At 40.2% G+C, this 24,899-nt stretch overlaps 1 protein-coding gene across 2 annotated transcripts; it reads left to right on the top strand.

Moving 5' to 3' along the window:
* The first annotated feature begins 139 nt into the window (after nucleotides 1-139).
* Nucleotides 140-4,476, top strand: desi1a (desumoylating isopeptidase 1a). Of its 2 annotated transcripts, XM_026163724.1 has the most exons (7): nucleotides 140-328; nucleotides 642-663; nucleotides 1,126-1,195; nucleotides 2,457-2,566; nucleotides 2,693-2,815; nucleotides 3,492-3,609; nucleotides 4,235-4,476. In XM_026163724.1, the coding sequence occupies exons 1-6, from the start codon at nucleotides 238-240 to the stop codon at nucleotides 3,580-3,582; spliced, it is 507 nt and encodes a 168-aa protein (XP_026019509.1). In that variant the 5' UTR covers nucleotides 140-237; the 3' UTR covers nucleotides 3,583-3,609; nucleotides 4,235-4,476. The 2 variants fall into 2 exon arrangements, with proteins under 2 accessions (XP_026019509.1, XP_026019508.1); XM_026163723.1 differs by having other exon boundaries at nucleotides 3,492-4,476.
* Nucleotides 4,477-24,899: the final 20,423 nt, after the last annotated feature.

The following is a 24,899-nucleotide window of genomic DNA, read 5'->3' as shown; positions in this document are numbered from 1 at the left end:
AAGAGCCACAGAGATCCTTCAAAATAAAGCAATCTCACAAGAAAACAGTCGACCTTTCATTAAAGATTCTCGCCAGCCGTTCTTATTTTGAAAGCAGTGAAAGCGGAAGTGCTTGGGCTATTTAAAGGCCTGACATCATTCCTTTCGTTTAGAACCTCGCAGGAGCGTATGTTGAGAAAGCTCTGTGGCTTAGCTAGCTAAGGAAAAATAGAAAAATAAAATTTCTGAGTTTGAGTTATGGACAAGAATCCTACGCGATACAATGTACAACTGTATATTTATGATTTGTCCAGAGGAATGGCTCGGAGCCTTAGTCCTATAATGTTGGGTAAGTAGCCTGCAGACAAATACTGATGCAGTCTGGCCTTGGGGGACAAATAAGTGATGATAACCGGCTGGAGAAGCCTTCTTTGACGGTCGTCTAAAGTAGATGTTGCTGTTCTCTGGTTAAAATATCAAGGTCAAGGGACTTTTATAAATATTGTTTGGTTTAAAATAAATGGCGAACTTAATCGACTTGCACCCGTACATCATTAGAAATGGCTCATCTCTTGTTTTACCGGCTTCTTGCATTAGCGACCATCTCCTGCCTTGCATGCATTAATCCCCCCCCCCCCCCCCCCCCCCCTTTTCTATTGCAGGAAAGCAGCTGGATGGGATATGGTAAGTGTAACCTCCTTATCACGAAAACACAGCTTTTACTGTAGATACATCAGGTGTAGGCCACTGACCTAATTCTGGTCCCAGGGAAGACGGCAGTGGCATTAAAAATGGTCAAAACACCTCCTGGTGGTCTGCCTGTTTGTATTTATTAATGAAGGTGTCTGGGGATGTATGTGAACTGACCAAGTGAGCTATAATTAAAAAGATTAGGCAGATACATATGATATTTTAACACTAAATAAACAGCTAGTTGCTCACTCATCCACTCGTCTGTCTATGGATGGATTTTTAGTCCTTATAATTGTTGTATTCGGTAGTTTGTAAAATGCACCGTGACTGTATTGTGTTATTTGGTGTGCCAAAGTGGATTAAGTGTCATGAATGGTGCTAATGTAATTTTAAATATGCTGTTATGCCACTGAGATGCTCTGACCTGGATTTACCAATGTAATAATTTTGCAGGCACACAGCTATAGTGGCATATGGTGATGAGTTCTTCTTTGGAGGGGAGGGGATCTCCAGCTGTTCTCCGGTAAGGATGTGACGTCCATTTCACTTATATCACCAAACACCTCAGCCTTCTCCCAGACTGCTGCACACATGTGGAAAATAATTTTTGAAGGTGTTTTAGACGTGTGTCGGCTGCCTCTCATTTCTGCAGTACCTTTCATTTTTGCAGGACTTACAAAGTATACCCTGAGTTTTGAAATGGTTGTTGTCCCGAAACAAACATTTGTATGTTTGTCCCTTGGGGCCACAAATGAATCGACCAGATGTTTGTGATGTCATGATAGCGAGCAGGGGGAAACAAAGAAACAAACAAAAGCTGTGCAAAGAAGGCAAATCACAACGCCTGAGACCAGTGTGACACTTGTCAAGAAAGAAAAAGTACAATTGGGTAGGTGATATTCTACAAAAGAACTCAAGAAATGAAGTTCTATCCATTTTCTTTATTTATTCGTGGGGTGATGGGTTGAGGAACCTATACCAGCTGCTGTTGGGTGAGAAGCAGGTCACCAGCCTGCACAACGCTAACACAGAGAGACGCTTCATACCTACATAGAATTTAACTATATCTATATGTACTACTCATACATATGAAAGTAGTACATACCATTTTTATATATATATATATATATATATATACACACGCACACACACACAATATCAGTAAAGAAATGTTCAGATTTGCCTAATAATTTAGATCATAGTATATCGTATAATATACATTTCATACATCTATGGTCTGCTACCACAGCTTTATTATCATGACAAAAGTCCACCTATTAAAAATAATAAATTAGTTAAAAATAATATAAATGGGTTGTTTTAATGTTTTGGCTGATTGCATATTCTTACCTGTAAGTTGAAGTATTTTACTTTTTTCCAAGACCAAATAAATGATGTGAATTCAATCATCTTTTCCTGATTTTTTTTTTTTTTTAATTTATTTTTTTCCCCCAAAAAAACAAAAAACAAAACCTCAGTCATAACAATTAGCTTATTAGCTTAGCATTTTTCCCACCTTGGAAGTAAGGTGGCTTGCTAACTAACTTAAGCGTGTATCACAAATACAGAAAATTGACTCAAGAAGACCTCTTTATTTTTTTATTTATCTAACATTTCTTTATGCAGGTAATCCCATTTTATGCTTACTAGCGAGAGTTGTTTTAGACATGCATAATAAAATTAAAACAATAGAAGCTAATAGTGCAGCAGCTTCCTCAGACCATCACTGATTTACTCTTTAATCATGTTTCTGTTTTATGACACATTTTCTTTGTTTTTGGCAGGGTGGGACTATGCTGGGGCCTCCTGACACAGTGGTGGAGCTCGGTGAGACTGAAGTCTCTGAGGAGATCTTCATGGATTACCTCTCTTCCCTGGGAGAAAGCACATACAGGTCAGTTTCTTTCCCGCATACAGAAAAGCTCCAAGCTCCTTACATAAGTAATGTATAATCAGGAGATAGTCAGGTTTATTATTTGAACTTTGCATGTTACTGAGTTTTTTTGTTGTTGTTGTTCAGAGGTGACAGGTATCGTCTGTTTGAGCACAACTGCAACACTTTCACCAACGAGGTGGCTCAGTTCCTGACTGGCAGGCCTATCCCGTCCTACATCACCGACCTTCCATCTGAAGTCCTCTCTACGTGAGTGAAACTCGGGCTGTCAGCTTACATTCGCTTCATTTGAGTCTGTGGTATTAATAATGTCCCTGCTCACCACTGCTCACCCCATGACTGTGAATGTGTCCCATTGAAATCTGAACAAGGCGGCAAGTCTTTGAACGCCACATTAGTCGTCTAGACCTCCAATTGCAGTGAAGTTATGTACTATTAGTCATGATCGCAGCTAAATTATGAAATGTTGTTTATTATTAAGCATTAATTATAAACTACAGTGTAGCTTTGATATGTTGTCATACAGTCTTGGATGAAGAGGAAGAGATTTTAAATTTGCCCACTAAATGTTAATATAGTGCAGCCTGCAGTGGAGTTGTTTGTACTTTGCCCTGGTTGAACTTTTTGTGGTATTTAATTATTATGAAAGCTCAGTTTGAGCCTTTTTTAGCCAACAACAAGGGCAGTCATAGCAGAGGCACAAGCTTTTACCACAAATTCAGTGTGACTGCATGAAAAGGGAACAGGCAGCACTACCTTAGGCTGTTGCTATTGCTCCTATACTTTAAACATCCCTGCAGAGATTTGCTTCACATCTGCTGATGCATAAAAGTAAATATGTTGGAGGGAGTTATTGGGTTAAAAATGGGGCAGTCATTGTGCTTATGTGTTTTTAAAATGTCAAATGAAATCTCTCCATCTTTAGACCATTTGGACAAATACTGCGGCCCATCCTGGACTCTATTCACATCGCCCCTCCGGGAGGAAACGTCATCAACGGGGGACGAAACATGTAACCTGAGAGAGTGCAGAGTAATCTCGAGGTATTCCAGTGTAGTCAGTCAGTGTGAAGTCTCAATCGTTCTTTTTTCTTTCTTCATATACATCACTAATATATAATATAATGAATGACTTGGGATTGGGGGGGTATTATTTGACACTTTAGCTTTTCAGGAGTGAAAAGCCGTCGAGTATGTTGAGTCATGTTTTGTATAGAAGAGGTTTGAAGCACTGAAACATTGTTTTGACTTTAAAAAAACAGACTTTGTAGTATTAAGAACAGCTCATGTGGTAGCTGTAACTAATCCACCTACGATATAACTTAGTTTTGTACTGAGGTACAAAATGCTCTTTTATCTTAAAGCTGAAATTCATTTGGTCACATGTTTGATCACAATTTTCTCGCTCCGTTTGCACGACTAATATTTTTAATAACACTCACCTCTGAGGATCTTCTGCTGCTGACTACAGTGGATTGAAATCTCAGCATATCAATTTCCAGTGGATAAAGACTGACATGAACACAATGGCTGATTAATGGAGAGGTTTTTTTTTTTTTGTTTTTTTTTCCATTTTGGTCAATCATGTTTTGATTTTGCACTTTTATGTTGTTAATTTTCCATCTTCTGTTCTTTTGTACCTGTAATCTTTGTCTTTGTTTGTATTTAGGTCAACTAATGTGGATGCCTACTTACATGATCGCTCCATTTGTCACAGAGTGCGATGTAACATACAGCAGGTGATTGATTGTCTATACCATGCCAAGGTTGTAAGACTAGAGTGTATAGACTGTATATAAAATATGATTGTAGCCGTGGTGGTGGATTGGCTTGAGAGGTCACCAGTAGAAGCCTCCAATTGAGCGTTTTGGCCACACCCTTTTTTGTACCCAGACTTGTTAACAGTTAAATTCCGTGTTTTTTTTTTTTTTTTTTTTTTTTTTTTTAAAAAGACTGTAAATGAGACTATAAACTCCTCAGACAGTGTTTACTGTGATAATAGATGATGTGATCAGTACTATAATTCTACACAGTCAGGCTTCTTTTACCTGACTATGGCTACGTTCACACTGCAGGTCTTAATGCTCAATTCCGATTTTTTGATCAAAGCCAATTTTTTTTTTTTTTTTTTTTTGTCTGCTTGTTCACACTACAACTAAAATGCGACTGCAAACGCGCTCTACTGTGAACCCTCAAAGCGGCCCGCATGCGCAAAAGAAGACGTCACACACAACTCGCTCTGTTTAGACCCAGAGCAAACAGTATTGTTTGACTGATGGCCCTTAATATAAAGACTTCGGTCTTCACGTTTCCCAATTTTTGCTTTAAGTTATTTTGTTATTTACATAATAATGTAAATAACCTAATAATGATCCTTATTGCTGTTTTAGAGGAGCGGTGCTTCAAAGGATAGTTGCAGATTTCTGTCAGAATCTGCAGATTATACAGTACAAATAAAATGTTCACGTTGTCTTCCCAACAGTTTCACTAACATCTACACTGGATGGCCAGGAAGCGTTCACGATGTGTTCTCGGGCGCTACTCCGGAGCTGATAATTGGCGTCTGTCTTGTGTCAGTGACGTAAAAGACGGATTTAATTCGACCTGACCATTCAAACAGCAGTCGCTTTCTAAAACATCGGATATGTATCGGATTCAGTACTACATACGAAAGTGAGGTCGGATTTGAAAATATCGGATTTGTGCCGTTCACACTGTCATACCATGATCGGATATGGGTCGCATAGGGTCAAAAAAATCGGATTTGATGCGCTTTCGCCTGCAGTGTGAACGTAGCCTATGAGTCGCCTCCTGCTGGCGATTAGAAAAGAAATGCAGTTCTGCTTCAGTCGTCAGATCTGGAGGCTACATCTGTTTTTATATACAGTCTATGGAGTTGACTACTGCTTAAACTTGTTCTTATGTGTGCACATCTACAGCAGGACTGTAAATTCTCTGTATATGCAAGTAATCCCTGGCTTTCAATAGTTAATTGCAGAGATGATTACAGGCAGCAGAGTTCCACAGTGCTGTAAACTAACTTTCCACACAGTCTCTCTCTGTCTTCTTAAAAACAAAGAACAAAGCAGTGCGTTTGGCTGTTTCCGATTAGGCCGAAACATTTTGAGAAATAACCTTGTTTTGGTGTCGAGTCTACTGAAAGCGATGCGCGTCTCAGTCCCGCTTTGACAGAAAGTTGTCATAGGTGCTTCGTGGTCTGAATTAACTCTAGAAATAGATGCTGATCATAGATACATTTTCTTATATAGATATATTTTTACAACTGCCTGTGATCCAGATGCCATGACAGTAATTCCAAACGATAGCACATCCACATTTGCAGGCAAAGTTGACCTGTACTCTTAATAACTTCCCGCTCGAGTCCTTTAACAACCACCAGAGTGTGTTTAAAAATACAATACACCTCTGTGCCTTCATTCCCCTCTGCTTGGCTGTAGTTACACTGTTGGCAGTTGACGTGGTTTCCATATAGCACGCAAGGTAATGCGCCGTGCAGGCTGCGTTATAAGCATCTGATCCTACGTGAAGAGAAAGGAACTAAAAGTAGTAAGAAGCAACACTCATTAGAACATTTACCGTAAACTATCAGAAATATTCAGATTTAATATCAGTAAGTGCACACACAGCTAACTTCAATATAATGCATTTAGTAGGTGTCAATCTGTTAAGCCGATGTTAAACACATAACCCACATTTGAACTTACTAACTTTTCTCTGCTTAAACAGAGTGATGGGTGAAAGAAGCACAGAAAAAACAAATTCTCACCGAGTGATTAAACCAGCATTAACTCTCCTCACGTGTTCCTGTGATAAACAAACCCTGCACACACTATCTCCATCACTTTGGCACGGCACCTGTGGCTCGACTCTTTCTTTGTTGCACGCGCACAAGCTAACTGGACCTGCAAGCTTTTTAAAACTTTCTTTTAGAGTTTAAGCTGACCTTTGCAAAGCTTTAACCGTACACGTTTGGAATATTTCTCTTCAGCGAACTTTTGAAAAACTCAGGTGATTCTGAGTTCTGTAAATCTGCCTTCTACTAATCAACTCATATAACTCATATAATAACCCGACCGCTGAAATGTTTTTAAAAGTCACCCTTTGTTGCTCTGATTTTTGTTGTTGCTGGCTGCTACCTGTAATGTGAACTTGCAACAGATGTTTATGGATATTATTTCCTGATTTAACTAATAACTATGATAGATATATTTATGCATATTGTTTGTATTGTTTGTGTGATTGTTTTTTGTAATTCTACCTATACATAAAGCCATTGACTGCAAATACTAGTTGTATTTTCTTTTTAATTATTTTACCCCATAAATGTAGCATTTTGCCTTTTTTTTTTTTTATACTTTTTCATAGGCATACATAGATCCATAGGACCTTTCTCTCCCACAGCTGCACTGCCGCTGATGTTCATTTCAGCTTTGACCTTTGGCCTCTGGGGGCTTCTTAATGTAAGCCTGGTCTTTACCCTATTCAGTTTGATGCTTTCTGTTTCAACAGGAATAAAACCCAGAGTGAGAGCACGTGATACCACTGTGTACATCTGTGAGGAAAGTGCTTTAAAAAAAACACGATTAATGCTGTAAAACTGAATGTGTGTGAATGGAGGAGCCAGAGTGGCAAAATCACACAGCATCAGACTCTGACTATACACATGCAGAGACACAGATGGGAGAAGATAACAAAGAGTTTATGAATATACAGATGTTCAGCAGCTGTGTTCGCTCGTGTGTTTGTGTTTTACGTACAGTTCTCTAACAGGATGCAGGTACTGGACCATGTCGTCAGCAATCTTCAGCACATTATGCTTGAGATGATGATGATGATGATGGCTATCAGACAAGCTGCAATGCTACCATCTATTCAGTAGGTGGTAGAATTTGCCCTCTTTTACATATAAAAATTGAATGTGTGCGGCGATAATATACATTCACGTGAATGCTGGGAGACTGCAGTGTGCGAACAGGAGCTTACTGGGTTTGAAGGAGTAGCAGAAAGAACAGTTGCTGTTGTTGCCGCTGTGCATAAAACTGTAATACTGACACTTAGGCCGGCATTTCAAAGACTAATAATGATAAACAGCACAGAAACATGAAAGTGTGGAGTGATTAAACCTTTGGTAATCTCTTTGCATGAACTATGCAAAGTAGAGTGAACATGTGCAGAAACTACATTCATTTAAGTTTCTATTAAGACGTGCTACACAGACTGTTCAGTTTGCTTCACAGCAAAGATGTACTATATCGCCTAAAGTATTCACTCACCCATCCAAATCATTAAATTCAGGTGTTCCAATTACTTTAATGGCCACAGGTGTATAAAATCAGGCATGCAGACTGCTTCTACAAACATTTTGTGAAAGAATGGGTCGCTTTCAGGAGATCATTGAAATCCAGGATGATACCAGGATAGGTCCACCTGTGCAACAAGTCCAGTCGGGAAATTTCCTCACTACCTATCATTGTTTGCAAAGCACGCTACCACTGGACAGTAGAGCAGGGGACATGCGTTCACTGGAGGGATGACGCTCTGGTGGTTGCCAGGAGAACAGTACTTGACTGCATCGTACCAAGTGTAAAGTTTGGTGGAGGGAGGTTTGTGGTCTCGGGTTGTTTTTCAAGAGTTGGGCTCAGGCCCTTAGTTCCAGTGAAAGGAACTCTTAATGCTTCAGCATACCATTTTGGACAATTTCATGCTCCCAACTTTGTGGGAACAGTTTGGGAACCTGACTGCACATGCGAGCCAGGCTTCTAGTCCAACGTCATTGTCTGACATCAAAATGTGCTTCTGTAAGAAATTTCTAAACCTTGTGGAAAGCCTTCCCAGAAGAGCTGAGCTGGCATATTAAACCCTAGGGAATAAGAATGGGATGTGACTCAAGTTCATATACGTGTGACGGTACAGCAGCAAATACTAATATAGTGTATAATGGCATGAACAAACACTAACAGTTCCTCTGGAGATAATTTCCTAATGAAGCATTTGGTCTTTACTTGCACTTTGCTCGCCTGAGTCTTTGGAATTATGATTCACTGGAAGTGATTTAAGTTCACTGATCAGCAAAGCCTCACAGCACAGTTACACAAAGGTAAACTACAAAGAAGATAACAGCAGATTGATTTTTAGACTCAAAAAGAAGTTTTTCTTTCATTTGGCCTGAAGCATCCAACAGTTTCAAGCACCTTTATCAATAAAAGTCTAATTACACCTGTCACTACCTCCAAGTGTCTCATCTGTCCCTGGCTCTCTGTGCCTGCCTGCCTGTACATGTGAGATGGCAGCATAGTGATGGGAGCAACCATGAGTGGAACTTGCTGTTGAGACAGAGGAGGAGCTGATCTCAAGCGGGTGTAGCTGCACTCGGACAGCCACCCACAAGATTTAGAGGAAATATTTTTGTAGAAACCGTAATCATGAGTTAAAAGAATCAAGTGTATTTGTTTAGATTAAACAACCTGAGTTTCAGTTATTTTAAAACCATCTATGCCAGTGCTTATCAAAGTCATTCAGTGATGGTTCAGTTTGTGTTGTAAAATTGGGGCGACCGTGATTCAGGAGGTTGGGAAGCTCGTCTGTAACCGGAAGGTTGTCGGTCCGATCCCCCAACAAGACACTTTACCCTACCGCCTACTAGTGTGGCTGTGGTTTGCCTGCACCAGTGTGTGAACGTGAGAGTGGAACTGTAAAGCGCTTTGGGTGCCTAGAAAAGCGCTATATAAATGCAATCCATTATTAAAATGTTTGAGTTCATCTAAATATTTCATTGGATTCCTGTCCATTTCTCTTCACCCACAATCATCATCATGGTGGGATCAACTTCCATGGAGACCCCCAGCAGTTACTGGACCCCCACTGACCTAACAGTACTGCGAGATATCGCTATACACTTATTTCCTAAAGCTCCCAGGTGTGATGCTGATGATTTTTGGACATATTATATATTTAATAAATGAACTGACTTTTAAAGTAAATTGCTTTCTTGCAATTCATTGCAGTTATGCAAGCATCTGCCAAGTGAATTAGCGTTGGGGTGAGCATGGCAATTAAACTACTAATTGCCGTAAAAGGCCCTCAACCACTAACAAATGACTGATGTCCTACTGAGCAAGTGCTCCATCATAAGTGTGAGCTTTGAAGGTCAGTGATCCTCAGCAATTGTGGGTCATTTCTTGGAAAACGCAGCGTAAAAAAGGGAAAATGCACAGAACACACATTAATGTGTGAGCTTTATACACCTAAAGCGCTACGGTAATTTACTTTTAACTTTTAAACAAAACTCATATGCAACAATTAAAGTTCATCATTCTTCAGCAATTTAACCATCAGCACAAAAATATACAAGACCTCCTCTGTACTGTGCTGTCAGTTTGTCAGCTAACCCCTGTGCTGCGTGTTACGATGGCAAAAAAGATATCACTTTTCCAGATGGCCGACTTCTCGCTGTGGAGCAAAACTGTTGTGCAAACAGATGTGCAGCAGACTTTCTCAATGGCCTTTCGACCAGCATCCCTTCTAAGTGAGAGGAAAATAAATGCATGCAGACCTAGCCCGTCCTTGCTCCCTGCGGCTGGGTAGCTGAATCAGTTGAGTTAGTGACACGATTATAAGAGAGCGTGTGACATTTGACAAACGTTAACCTTCTCTTTTACTTCTTTTACTTCAAGGATACTCTCAGGCAGGGCCAAAGTTGTAAGCATGGCACCTGTGTGATAAAAGCTGGTGAGTCACACCAAACCTCCTGCTGTGGTGACACATCCTTCCATGGCATACAGAGGTGACTTGGCTTTTCTTTCTTTAGGGTCTCTTATAACTGTGAGTTGTTCATTTTACCATTATCATTAAAATATGAAATGATAAGGCTGAAGATTTTAAGCCAAACAAGTTAATATATTTAATGTGGCTGATAAAATAAAAAAAAGAAAGAAAATATGACTTATAATACAGTAACACATTATATAGTACTGCACAAAAGACTTGAGCCACCCCTCCTTTCTCAGAATATGCATCCAAGGATCAAAACTTTGTCACTTTTTAAAGTCGTCTTCAGCAATAGTTCTCCAGGCTTTCTGAAGCTCTTTCAAAGTGTTCCTTTGAACATCGGTTGATTTTCTTTTTCACTTATATTCAGTCCAATCTTTGTACCTGATCATTTTCTGGTTGCCACTTAAAAGCAATCCATGAATGATTCATGCATTAAAAAAAGGCAACTAACTCAAGGGATGAACCAATGTTATATCATATAACAGAAAACTTAGCAGAAGACTGATTTTAAATTGTAGTTCCATTAGATTTGAAATGCCTGATTGGTAATGGTTTTCTTTTTCAGCATGAGAGGAGGACGGCGTTTAATCTCGCTGATCAAATAAAGTTATTTAGATATAATGACGCTATTTTCTCAATTGCTTTTTTGACAGTTTGAGGTGTAAAGTGCAAATGAAACATGTAAGATGTAAAACTACACAAACTGATTTTGCATAGACTTAAACATCACAGATCTGTAATGAGGAGGTGTGGGAAGCCAGATCCGGCTCTCCTCTCTGCTCTCTCCTATCTTGTCCCCTTTGTCTTACTTCTCTCTATCATCTATTCTATCCCTTTGAAGAAGTGAGGCTCCATGAATGTTAAAGAGGTAAGTATTACTTCTCAGTTGCAGTGAATAGATAGAAGAAAATAAACTGTAGAAAACTAAAAATTTTAATATGACAATCTAGATCAGATCTCTAATCTAAGTTGGGAGTTGTGACTGCTTATCCATAACAGGATATGGTGAACTCACTCTGTAGTACAGGGCCCTGATTTGCTCTACCAAGTATACATGAGAGCTGATGTCTGCATCAGGGTGTGAGCAAAAGTAAGAGACAGGGAACTAGTTTGTAAAAGCTCTCCTGAAGGTTTTGCAGGGGAGATCCCCATGGCCTAATGTTTCATTTAGCACTGGTGTGCATAATTAAGGGATTCATGTACCATTTTTGAAGGTTACCCTGCAAGAAATAATTAATGAACATAGCAGCGGAATACCAAGTTCCTGGTTTTGGGGGTAACTGAATGTGGTGTTTTGCAGGAAGGCAATCCAAATCTTATCTGGAGCACTTAAAAAACACAACGTGTTGCAAAATCGTCTGCACAGCGCAGCTTTGAGTCTCTGATTCATCACATTCCAGCAACAGGCTCAAGTATTTCCGGACACCTACAACAAAATATTGCATTACTGGACCAAATTACTTACACACAACTGAGGCAGTAGAATAAATGTGTCTGGCGTTGAAATTATTCATTAAAATGTGTATTGCTTGTAGGTACTTTATTGTGTGGTTACAACAGCTTTCTCCACATTTATTAGGCTGTTCTCAGAGGGATCAGGCTAAATGCTGTAGCCACATCAGTAAGTGCGATGATTATTCTTGTCTGGTCACGCTTGACCAGACATGGTTTCATCTTTGCTGTAAGTGTCACTTTAAATGACTGTCAGTTTGTCGCAGCCCCTGTAGTCCCTCTTTCCACTTTTCCAATTCTTTTCTTTCTACCATACATCCCTGTGTTTACAACAGTCTCCCTCTGAATTCGCTCTTCAGCATCTCATCAGTCATCTATTTATTACCGGCATCTTTTTTTCAATAACATACCTTTAGCAAACAGTGGATTACTTACCTTCTTAGTCTTTATTTCTTGCCTGTTTCTCTTCAGACCTTCATTCCCTTCCTTTGCTTTGTTTCCCCAACTCCATTCTTTTTCCATCCTAGTTGACTTTTTCTCAAAATCCTTAATTACCTATGAGTTTCTGCCTCGCTGCACCTCCTTCGCTTTCTGAGCCTCCTCTCATTTCTCTACTTGCCTCCTTCTCCTCCTCTAACTTCCTTGACCTTGTTCCTCAAACTGTATCATTTTCTATTATCCATTTTGGTTTGTAGCTCTAATGGCCTAAGACTTTTCAGCCATTACAAAGTACTCGAGTACACCATTTTTAAAAGAAAACTCTGAGAAATGCAGTTATGCAAAGTGCAAGCATTTAAGGTCGAGAGTTTCTGAATGTCATTGGGTTTATGGCTGTTGCATGGTCAAATGCAGAGTTAGCTCATTTCTGAGTCCTGCACAAAATTGCGTCTTATGTGTTTGCATAATGCTCTAAGACATTAATTTTTTTTGTTAGAATAACACTGAAATGAAAGCATGTTGCCAGAGTTTGACACAGTGTTCCACAGGAAAGCCAAATAACACGTGTGACCCTTTTGCTTTTTACCCATCATGCTCTGATGCTGTTTGTCTCTAGGTTTTCTTGAATCCACCTCTATCCACCTTCTCTATTTCCTTAACCACCTTGTCATCTCCCTCTGAGGGCAGCCAAAGGGGGGAGGCCCACCAGCTGGCCAGGTCACGGATTTGAAATCACTTGGGTCAACAGCATCTGTGTGCTCCTTGTCTATGTAAAACCAAGGCCAGGATAAGTGCCATGTCCTCGCATAAATACATAGATGCATAAAGGCGTGGACACGTGAAGTGTCCTCAAGGCCTTCTGCTGCATCAGTCAGGTTCCTTGAACGCCCTTGGTTGGTCCCAAGTGGAAAATGGGTATGAACTCAGGTGTTTTTACCTGTATACCCATCTGTGTGTGCAAGAGATTAATTCTGTGTGCTTTGTGTCCTATTTTGCCATCTTGAAATTTGATCATCATAATCTTGCTTTAAGAAATAACACTGATGCAATCACTGATAACGTGCTTCAGCCAGGAGCCAGTCAGCTGCTGCTCCGTACTTCTACAGATAAAACATAAATGTGCTAATAAGAGGGCATTGGATATGATGGTTAGTGAAGCTTGATACATTTGAGCACTATTTGTTTCCACTATTTATGCTAAGCTACCCCAACAGACTTCCTAATAAATGGGCAAGCATGTCTTCATGTAGCTCTGCACCAATTTCCCACTATGTCAAACATATTCATTGCCTCTATTTGGCAGAATAGTAGGAAAGTAGACAGAGAGCAAGAGGGAAATGCTCCAGGGCAGAATAAACACTCAGTCAGTCATCGACTGCATATAAAAGATGGATAACTTTCAAAGATGTGAAAGTGCTTTAAACCTGCATGCTTCTGCACATCCAGCAAGAGGCTACTACAGGCTGGAAACATCTAAAAGAATGGAAGTTAAATGACCCTACTGCTCACTTAATTTATAACCTCAGTTATCATTTAGAGTAAAATCCACAAACGTTGGGTCAGTTTTTTATGTGCAGTCTATACTTAAATATAGTACATAGCTAATTTTATTTTGAAAAGAAAAGAAAATTTATTTTGAAAATATACAGTGTAACTTCCAATGCAGTTCAAAAAAGAAAGCATAACAGTATCTGAGACTTGCCTTGTAATTAACCAACAATACATAACGACTTGTTTTATGTAGTTAAATAGAGATAAAAAATAAAAATAAAATAACAAGACTGTATCAGCCATGTCGACCCAGTAATAATGTGCTTTAATCCACAGAGTAACTTTGTAGGATTAGAGCAGCAGATCATTTTTCATTACTCTCATTTTCCACTTGATGGCACCAGCTCAGAGCAGTAGCTCCCACATGTAATGTTCTGGGCACAGACGTTGCAGCTGCTATAGTCATCGTTACATTAGAACAGGGTTGTGTTTTTATGGTATCATTATAAGATGCGATGTGTCCTCGGGATTTGTAAAAAAAAATCTCTACTTTGATAAGGGCCACTGAATGCTTTTGGAGGCAGATTTATAGGACAGAACAACCCGGCAGGGTAATGTTTGTATTACAGCTGGAGCCTGAAATTGAAAACACTTTTCCCATAGACCTAAATGTAATTTGAACATTATTGTCTAATTCTTGGCAAAAAGGGGAAAAGGTCTCCAGAAATGCCAACCTGTTCTTTTAAGAGAGGACAGTACAACAGTTCTATACGTGTGTGCATTAAATTTGGAAGAGCACAGTATTTATTCATTTAAGTCGGCCGACTTTCTTACTTACATTCTAAAGCAACGCCATAACCTGACACATCAACAGCATTCATGCCTTGTGCTCACTGATGTGGACGCAGCCAGAGAGGCTGAGAAAGATCTCTTTGCACTCATGCAACCTGTAACTAGGGATGTCAGTACAAATTTTAGACCCCGTGAAAAGATGTGACACATGTACCCTCAACTTGAATGCATCGGATGAATGCACACTGGAGAGTCAGCTGTGAAGATGCTTTATTTGATGGGAGAAGAAGAAGCAGCACTCTGAATGTAGAAGTAGTCCTGGTAAAACATGATGTTAGGTTGGGCCAGAGAAGGCAAAACAGGAGAAATTTGACAGCAGCTTTGCTATAAAATAATCACATTTGTAGCATTGTAGCTTACATAGTTTTGCCTCATATCTACTTGCTGGCTTGCTTCCTCCCTCATTTTTGTTCTTGTTTTTTGGCACCACTATAGTTCAGCTTTTAGGTGCAGCTGCAGACCATCGGCAGGACAAAAAGAATCGTCATTCAGAAGTGGACTGCTGTTAAATGTGTGGGATGTGTGATATGCGAAATCAAACTCCTGTGTTTGTGTTTTCCTGCCTTCACCCTTTCTTGTTTGTTTACTGTGATAAACAGCCATAGACCGCGAATCAGGAACACCACCTGTTCAATAACCTTCACTTTTCCTGTCTGGATTGTGTTTATGTCACGACATTTTCGAACAGTGCTGCAGTGACGATCAGCTAAGATTCCCACCTACACTGAGGGGGTAGTGTCTGCAGCAGAAGGAATATAGAGAAAATTGCTGCCATTACTACCAAAAACAGGCAAAGTTGAACTGAATCATACCACACAGGGAAGGCTAATGTGCAAATAAGAACCAGTAACTAATGCAGGACATTAAGCATGGTTTCATATACTTGGCCACCTGATCCAGCTGTCTCTCCACAGTTAGCTGTGGACTGGTGGATTACCACAAAAACATGTAGAGAGTTTGATGAGTCATCCTGTAATGACTGGTAAAAATATATGAAATACAGTGAAGGAGCTGTAGAAAATGTTCCCTGAGCCCTGAGGTTTGAAAAACAGCCGAAGACAAGTGAATCTCTGACAGGAAGAACATCCCAGAGTCAAAAAGACAGAATTTACAAGATTTTGGAGACATGATGAGCTGTTCAGTAGGGTAGGAGTCCTCTTGAGGACAATCTCTGCAACCCCACATATGAAAAAACCTTGAGAAGGTTTGGAAAAAATTGTCACTGAAAATAGAATAAGGATGAAAAATTGCACACTGTGTTTCCTTTTGTCCTGCAGCATCCGCTACATAAATACTGCCTACAAATGCGTAGAAGTCCCCAACCTGTAATTACCACACTTTATGGAAGGTGCCAACACGGGCGTACGGATTAGCACGCACTTTTAAGGAATAAATTATGCATTGCTGCGTCAGAGTCGATTCGCCGATGTGTGAAAGATATTTTGGAGGCAATAAAGCTTTAATTCCAAAATGAGGTCACAGAATCTGACAGCTCACATAATACACCTCAGCACCGAGACTGGAAACAGAATGAAAGATAGACTGTCTGTCGCTGTCAGTGATAGAGCGTATTTACATTTCAGATCCTCTATGAAGAATACAAAGACACTTTTTTCATATACGCTGCGACTTCAGATATGTAATTGTGCTTGTCATCACCAACTAAAAAAAGCAGAAAAGTAGAAAATAAAAACCATCCACGCTGACACTTTTTCGCTGCTCTTCTTTCTTCTGTAAGTGGTAGTGTGAGTTGCAGCCTCAGTAACAAAAGATATCACTGTCATGCCGAACTGTCAAAACAATCAAAGACAGAAACGGCTGCGGGTAATGGAAACTTTTCAAACAAACTTTGTACCAACTGTTTGTGTGTATGCATGTATATATATATATATATATGAATGGGAGTCACTATGTTATTGCTGTAAAACATTAAAAGATTATATCACGAGTTTTCCCTCCATTACATTTAGCTGAGAGGATTTTGCATCCACATCACAACATGACACAACCCAGTGGTCTTATAATTAACTCTCGAGGGGTTGATTCTGGGACTTCACTGCTCTTGATGACCCGTAGCGTCATTCATATCATGAACCCAAATGGGAACATACAGAGCCAACCCTAATGCCTCAGCTCAGAGTATCTGCGCATGCTGAACGCTTACGTTATTTAAAATCTGCACATCTAACTGTGTTGAAACTGCATTCATAACGTTGATAGATCAAACACTGCTGGATCTAATGTGATTTTGTCTTGTGCGCTTTGGATCGTGGTTTGAGGAAGGCATCCATCTCAGTCGAGTCGAGCAGCCGCCTCTACGTTTTTCAGTATACCGAAAAAGGTAGAGATGGCTGGTAGAGGTGGTTGTTACATTTACAAAAGTCTAACTTGTAATTTGAATAAAATAATTTCATGTTTCTATGGTGAACGTAATCAAATCATGTAGGATCTGTAAGAAACTCAATAACTTAATTTGTTCTTGTTGAGATAACGTGATACAATCTAGTAAGAGTGGTTAGTTGCTGGACTCATGAAATTCAAAAGATCACATGAGATTTTAAACTGTAAGAAAATCACTGAAGTCAAGACGCAGACAACTACACACACACCAAATGTATGCTATTGGTATTTATTGTGGTTTAACCTGTCAAGGACAAAAACGTACAGAAATCATAGCTGTCCTACATTCATTGAGCCTCAGTTGGTGGCATGGTGGTTAGTGCTGTTGCCTCACAGCAAGAAGGTCCTAGATTCAGGCTTACTGGGCTTAAGCCGGGGTCATTTTTTTAGAAGCCCGGGGTCTTTTGGAGTGTAATTTGTTTCATAGTTAGATGCCTTACTGACAACTGTATAAAACAAAAACTGCACACATTATTCGAAGCACATAGCGCACAGTCGTAAATTCTCCCTAATTTTGGTATGATCCGAGCTCAGGCACTAGGCGACTGAGCACAGCACTTAGCATGTGCAGTGTTGCCAACTTAGCGACTTTGTTGCTATATTTAGCGAGTTTTCAGACCCCCTCAGCAACTTTTTTTCTAAAAAGCGACTAAAAAGAGAGAGCTGTCTATTTTTTTTTTTATCACTTTCATCAAATTTAAGAGCACATCTACAGGGAGTGCAGAATTATTAGGAAAATGAGTATTTTGTCCACATCATCATCTTCATGCATGTTGTCTTACTCCAAGCTGTGGGCTCGAAAGCCTACTACCAATTAAGCATATTAGGTGATGTGCAACTCTGTAATGAGAAGGGGTGTGGTCTAATGACATCAACACCCTATATCAGGTGTGCATAATTATTAGGCAACTTCCTTTCCTTTGGCAAAATGGGTCAAAAGAAGGACTTGACAGGCTCAGAAAAGTCAAAAATAGTGAGATATCTTGCAGAGGGATGCAGCAGTCTCAAAATTGCAAAGCTTCTGAAGCGTGATCATCGAACAATCAAGCGTTTCATTCAAAATAGTCAACAGGGTCGCAAGAAGCGTGTGGAAAAACCAAGGCGCAAAATAACTGCCCATGAACTGAGAAAAGTCAAGCGTGCAGCTGCCAAAATGCCACTTGCCACCAATGACATGGCCACCTTGTTCACCTGATCTGAACCCCATTGAGAACCTGTGGTCCATCATCAAATGTGAGATTTACAAGGAGGGAAAACAGTACACCTCTCTGAACAGTGTCTGGGAGGCTGTGGTTGCTGCTGCACGCAATGTTGATGGTGAACAGATGAAAACACTGACAGAATCCATGGATGGCAGGCTTTTGAGTGTCCTTGCAAAGAAAGGTGGCTATATTGGTCGCTGATTTGTTTTTGTTTTGTTTTTGAATGTCAGAAATGTATATTTTGTGAATGTGGAGATGTTATATTGGTTTCACTGGTAAAAATAAATAATTGAAATGGGTATATATCTGTTTTTTGTTAAGTTGCCTAATAATTATGCACAGTAATAGTCACCTGCACACACAGATATCCCCCTAAAATAGCTAAAACTAAAAACAAACTAAAAACTACTTCCAAAAACATTCAGCTTTGATATTAATGAGTTTTTTGGGTTCACTGAGAACATGGTTGTTGTTCAATAATAACATTATTCCTCAAAAATACAACTTGCCTAATAATTCTGCACTCCCTGTACACTAAGCTTATTGTTAATTAATAAGAAAACTCCAGACGATTCCACTCTGAGCTGAAGAAGCTTCTGATTGGTTAGTAGAGTCCATGTGAGTAAATTGGTGGCACACCTTTGGATGCATATAAGGCAAAACACAGAGCCTGGTTCTTTGACATGGGAAAATCAAGAGATGTCAACCAAAACACCAGAAAAAGAATTGTAGACCTCCATAAGTGTGGCTCAGTTTTGAATACAATTTGGTGCCATTTACAATTAAGAAATACAGATAGTTTCTCTCTTTACTCTTAAAGTTAACAAACATGTTTTTTATATTTATCAATCAAAAAAAAACATTTAGTCTGATTTAATGTTACAATTAAAAAAGTGTTTGTGTTTTTATCTGAAGAGTTTGTAAATATCTGGTTTCAACTGTATATTTGATGATGTTGGTGTTTGGCTTGATTGTCAGCACAGAGAGAAAGGGAGAGAGGAACAGAGAGGAAACAAGAGCAGGTGAGACACACATGTTAGTCAAATGGTTGTTTGCCAAAACTCATCAGAACATGTATCTCGTACCTAGTGTTTCTTTTTAGATACCATTTGTTACTTTTCAAATTCTATATTTATTAAGTTCTGCAGGCTTGTTTGCACAACAAGGCTAAATAATTATATAAACTTTTCTCAATCTAAATATTGTACTTTGGTAGAATTAAAAAATACCGGTAAGTGTTGGTCAGGTCTATGATGATTTTTAGTGCTACTATCATCTAGTTCTGATTCTGGTTCTGTCTTGGTTACTGTTGTAGTCCTGTTTTAATTCCAGATCAGTTCTGGGTCTGGTTGAATTGGGGTTTAGTCCTCGTGTCTTGATACAGCCCCGACTTTGTTCTGCCTTGCTGCTTAATTAAAACAACTAGTTTAAGGTGTCCTGCATATGTGATATATATATTTTCCTATATGAAGTCATTTTTTTTAACAAAACTCTAAACACAGCCTAATAAATCTTTCATTCATTTCAAAAGCATCAGCTCTAAGAGCCGTGCTTACAGAGTGCTTTGTAGTGAATCAGAAGAGTCGACGCCCATTGAGCGAGAGCCGGCTCCTCACTTAATTTCCTTTCGCTGCTCAGCTCTCACACAGTGGCTCAGCTATGCTCCAATCCCTCCATATTGTGGCCAATCACATGCGAGGATATAGGACAACATCATTATGTGAAAAACAGAGAGGGTGAGAGACGCGACAGTCAAGTGGAGCGTGTGTCTGTCCTCTCAGTAAGTGAGTGAGACAGTAGACAGCGGTGAGGAGGGCTGTGCGAAAGCAACAACACATAAATATGCCTGACACCCGTAAACGAAGCAGCATCTGACTGCAGTTTAAAGACTTTTTTGTCTTGTCTTGGTCTCAATACCCTCTGGTCTTGGTATTGTCTTGGTCTTGGTTTAGGTGGTCTTCACTACAAGTCTAGTAGAGTGTACGAGTACACACATACACACAGAGAAAGTGTCAACCCGACAAAGACAATAACATCATTGCTAACTGAAGTGTTATAGCCATTGAACACGCTCTCACTCAGAGCTAACACACACAATTTCTGTTACAGGTAGCTCGAGTTAGGACCAAAGGTAATCATTTGCATGGGCAGGTGGGCAGTGGATCATTTTGGAGCCTGTCCATTGGAGAGATGAGGGCATGACACGCAACAACATCCTGACAGAATTCGTTTCACCGGCTCAACAGAGAACTGAAAAGCTCTCCCATCCTGGAGTCAGGGTGAGAGGCTGCTAGGTTGGTGCTCTGCATTTCCAGCAGGTGGAATGAGGATTATAAGTGCAGCATTTGACTACTCAAGCAAACTGCGTTTTCTGACCTTTGAGAAACAATTACAGAGAGTCCTGGTGTTGAGTTGAAAGGTTAAACAATATGGAAGAAAAATTGAAAAAGCAAAGAAGACAATGAGCAAAAATGGGTGCCACATGGGTTGCAGTGGTAGGCAACTAATTCTAAAAAGCAGTAGAGACTGATCACAGGAACATTAAAAAGATCACCTGAAAACAATTCATAATAAAGAAATGTCCTTATGACAAGAAAAAAAAGAATGCACAAAAAAGCAAAAGTGAGAAGCAGGAGGAGAAGTCCTGGCTGTTGGAGGCAAAGTATGTTCCCAAAATAGTGTAAAGACAAGTTGTAATATTAAAAAAACAACTTTTGAGAACATCTGTTCCCAATGGATAATCGACATTCTTCTGAATCCTAAATTTCTTGAGTATAAACTCCAAAACAATATGGTTAGAAAAGTTGGAGTCTCATATGTATCTTCTTGTGCTACAAGCCGCAGTCGTCTTACCACAGGAAACCGCACAGGCGTTAATCCAAAGTACCGTATATCATTTGAAAAAGTCTCAGACAGGCTTCCAGCAGTCATGAATGAGTGATGATGATCTCGCAACCACTTTGATCTTTTTGAAGACATTCTCCTTTAGTCAAGACGAATGCATTTCCACACTGTCAACGTTATGACACTTTTCAACTGACAAGAGAAAAGTTTTGTTATGAAGCCAAAATATATTTTCAGTCAGACAACTGACCCTGTTCTAACCACCTTTTGCTTACTCTGTTTGGCATCTTTAGCTTCTCATTCTTGCATGACAACAAAGCCCCAAGGAATAAAACTGGGCTTTGAAGTGATTTAAGGGCAGTGGCTGCTGACTGCATTCATCTCAAGATGTACGATGGCCTAAAAAGCATTTTTTCTCACATAAACTATCAATGAAAGAGAAGTGCAAATCGGGTAGTTACTCAAAATTTCCGCACAAATCACATTAGGAATATCATTATATGAACAATGCAGACCAAATTGCATATGCTTTTATTGAATCCTCCATTAATTATTCCTCTCAAACAGTTTCATCACCAAAATATGATTGTTTAGGAATATCTCCAATGTTTTGTTACGGTTAAGATATCTGCCACCTTTAGATAAGCTACAGAGAACATTTTGCAAGGTTAGAACCCCGAACATTATCCCCGTAGAAGCGTCCAAGACCACACTGCACTATGCACTGGTAAAAATGAAGCATCTCTTAATTACCGATCCATGACTGCAGAATCACTGGTTAAGGAAAGGGATTTGAAAGCCATCACTTTAGACAGCTGAGCAAGGTAATTGAAACTGTGGTGTGGTTACCCAGAATGTATGAAACTTTAAACCGGCTCCGTGGAGATGTGTGATGTTTTCTCAAATGTGAGCAAAGAGCCAGGGAGCCACAGAGAGCGCGCCTGTGCTGTACAGTTGACTTTCCTTATGAGCTGTAACAAGTAGCCCTGAGCAACTAAGTGTCAGCCCAGCAAGCAAAAGATACAGAGCCACACACAGGGAGTGAGAGAGAGAGGCAAAAAGGGAGCTGAGTCAAGAGAACAAGAAGAGGGGGACACACAAACAGAATTAAAGAGAGACGCACATACAAACAGACTTGAGGGGGCAGATGCATATGTAAAAAAAAACACAGCCAGTGTTGCACAGATTCAAGTCTTCATGCTATGTTTGGCTGTCTGTAATTATGCAAGGCTTCCCGCACGCTGCATGGCTCTGTCATCGCCCCGCACATCTTCACATTTCTTTGTCATTTTGGTATTTTCCCCAAAGCCTTAATCAACGTGGCTCCCTGCTTTAAACGTTTCTAACAATGTTCACGCTTTAGTCGCGTTAGTCATTTCCTCGTTGCTGCTGCATTGTGGCGTTCTCTCCCCCCCACCTCGCCAAAGCCAAGATCATGCAAGACCGATCTTCCTACAGGGACAGAGGGTGGAGAAGAAAAACAAACAAACAGAGAATCTGATGGCAGGGTTAATACGACTGGCAGTGAGCTGCAGTATCTCTGACTTTGTATTCTGCTGCTGTCAAATGCTGCTGCTTTAATTGGAACTGAAATAAGCCAAACACAGCAGCCGGCTCTTCTCAGTCTGACCCCAAAACAGCAGACACTCACTCTCTCAGCCTGTACACGTAGCCGCCCCCACACTCCTGCACTCACGCGCTCCAGAAGAGGCGGAGAAGTCAAGAAAGATGGAAACGAAGAGAGAAAGTTGGAAAAAACTCAAACGTATTGCAGGATTTACCAGCTGATAAGATGATGGCTACATTTGATGGCTACATTCGTTACCTTCACTCAACTCACTGCTAGCTCTCCGTGTTTTAGATGACTGCTCCAATAGTATTGGCCCGACTTCGACTTATATAACGGCATGTTCCATCCATTCATCCATCCATTTTCTAAAGCATCAAGTATTAAAGTGTTCTGAGCCCCAATCAACAACTATGAGAGGGGGTGGCATCCATTTATTTTCTAAAACAATGATAATTATGTGCTTGAAAGCCTTGGCAATATTGTTTCCCATTTAGCAATCACAAAGACAGTTGGCCTGAATTGATTTAAAGTCTGGTGAATTGGATTGGATTGTTCATTGTGTCACAGAGGGAGCGACAGGCCAACTAATGGCAACGCTGAGTGTAATAAATGAATTCAGCTGTTCACAGGTGCCAAATGTATTGTCAGGTGTGGCTGATTAAAAGGTGGGACCTGCATGGGAAATCAGAGCAACGGCACTTTGTAAATCTAAATGTAAATCTAATCTGACGTACCATTAAAAACAGATAGCGCTCTGAGTGAAAAATGTGTGGGAGAAACGTGACAGATGGTTTATTATGAGCCTGCAGTCTCTCAGAACTCTTGATTAGTTGATTTTTTTGCTTCTTTACTGAAGTTACTGATTTCTAATGTTCATGCAGACGTTTTTATTGCGTACTTGTGCTGGTGTAGCAGGGAAGAGTAGATGTGAAAGCAATTGTAATGTCATTCTAGGAAATGTCTTTTCAATAATGCTTTGAGTGTGGTATTTGTACTGCTAAATACCAAGTTATAGTTAACTTACTTGCTAACTGTTAAAAATAAAACCACTAGAAATGCATGGAATGGTTTAGGAACCTGCTGAGTCCGCCTCCACATACTTTGGCCTTTCTATTTACCAAGCAGACCTTTTTCCTTGACTATTTGAGCCAATATGGATGACCCGTAGCTTTTGTGACTTCCCTGTTGGCTTTTGAAACTTGTTGCAGTGGGTTGTAGTTGCTGCTTTAGACCATTGTTTGGTGGAGACCCTCATGAAGTCTAATGCAAGAACTTAGGCACAGAGTCAGGTTGAGCGCCTGAATGTTCATCTGGCTCATAATCAATTCCAATTCACAAGTTATTGTAATGTATGAAATCCAGAAAGAAAGTGAATGTTCCAGGAGTGATGACAGCCGTCTGTGATTTCGTACCTCTAATCTTATCACTTATCTAATCTAATCACTGATGGGGACGACAAGGAGTACAGAGGTCTGACCCAAGACTTTGTGGACTGGTGCCAGCTGAACTACCTCCAGATCAACGCCAGTAAAACCAAGGAACTGGTGGTAGACTTCCGCAGGCACAAGCATTCTCCACTGCAACCACTGAACATCCAGGGTATGGACATTGAGGCTGTGGACAGCTACAGGTACCTTGGTGTTCATCTGAACAATAGACTGGACTGGACTCATAACTCAGACGCCCTCTACAGGAAAGGGCAGAGCAGGCTGTACCTGCTGCGGAGACTCAGGTCGTTTGGAGTGGAGGGCCCACTCCTGAAGAAATTCTATGACTCTGTTGTGGCTTCTGCTATCTTTTATGGTGTGGTCTGCTGGGGCGGCAGCATCTCTGCTGGGGACAGGAAGAGACTGAACAGGGTGATCCGAAGGGCCAGCTCTGTTCTAGGATGCCCTCTGGACCCAGTGGAGGTGGTGAGTGACAGGAGAATGGCGGCTAAGCTGTCATCCCTGTTGGACAACATCTCCCACCCCATGCAGCAGACTGTGACAGCACTGAGCAGCTCCTTCAGTGGGAGACTGCGGCACCCACGGTGTGGGACGGAGAGATTTCACAGGTCTTTCCTCCCCACTGCTGTCAGACTCCATAATAAAGACTTAACTGATCAAGCACACACATCCACACATGTGCAATAATACTAAGTGCAATAATCCTTTCTGTCATCGTTGTATTTTTACTCAGTTGTATATAGTATTTGTATTCTATTTTTATCTTATTGTGTATTTATTTTATTCTACTGTATATAGTATTTTATTTTATTCTATTCTGTACAGTTGTGTACTGTATTTATTCTT

Source organism: Astatotilapia calliptera, chromosome 4 (genome assembly GCF_900246225.1).
Source record: "Astatotilapia calliptera chromosome 4, fAstCal1.2, whole genome shotgun sequence".
NCBI classification, from domain to species: Eukaryota; Metazoa; Chordata; class Actinopteri; order Cichliformes; family Cichlidae; genus Astatotilapia; species Astatotilapia calliptera.
This window is presented reverse-complemented; position numbering and strand designations above follow the sequence as displayed.

Bases quoted from the DNA above. Each gene is read 5' to 3' on its own strand.
- desi1a (XM_026163724.1), top strand. From the start codon at position 238: ATGGACAAGAATCCTACGCGATACAATGTACAACTGTATATTTATGAT. The intron at 329-641 runs GTAAGTAGCCTG...TTTCTATTGCAG, and splicing joins CCTTAGTCCTATAATGTTGG to GAAAGCAGCTGGATGGGATA. The intron at 2,567-2,692 runs GTCAGTTTCTTT...GTTGTTGTTCAG, and splicing joins CTGGGAGAAAGCACATACAG to AGGTGACAGGTATCGTCTGT.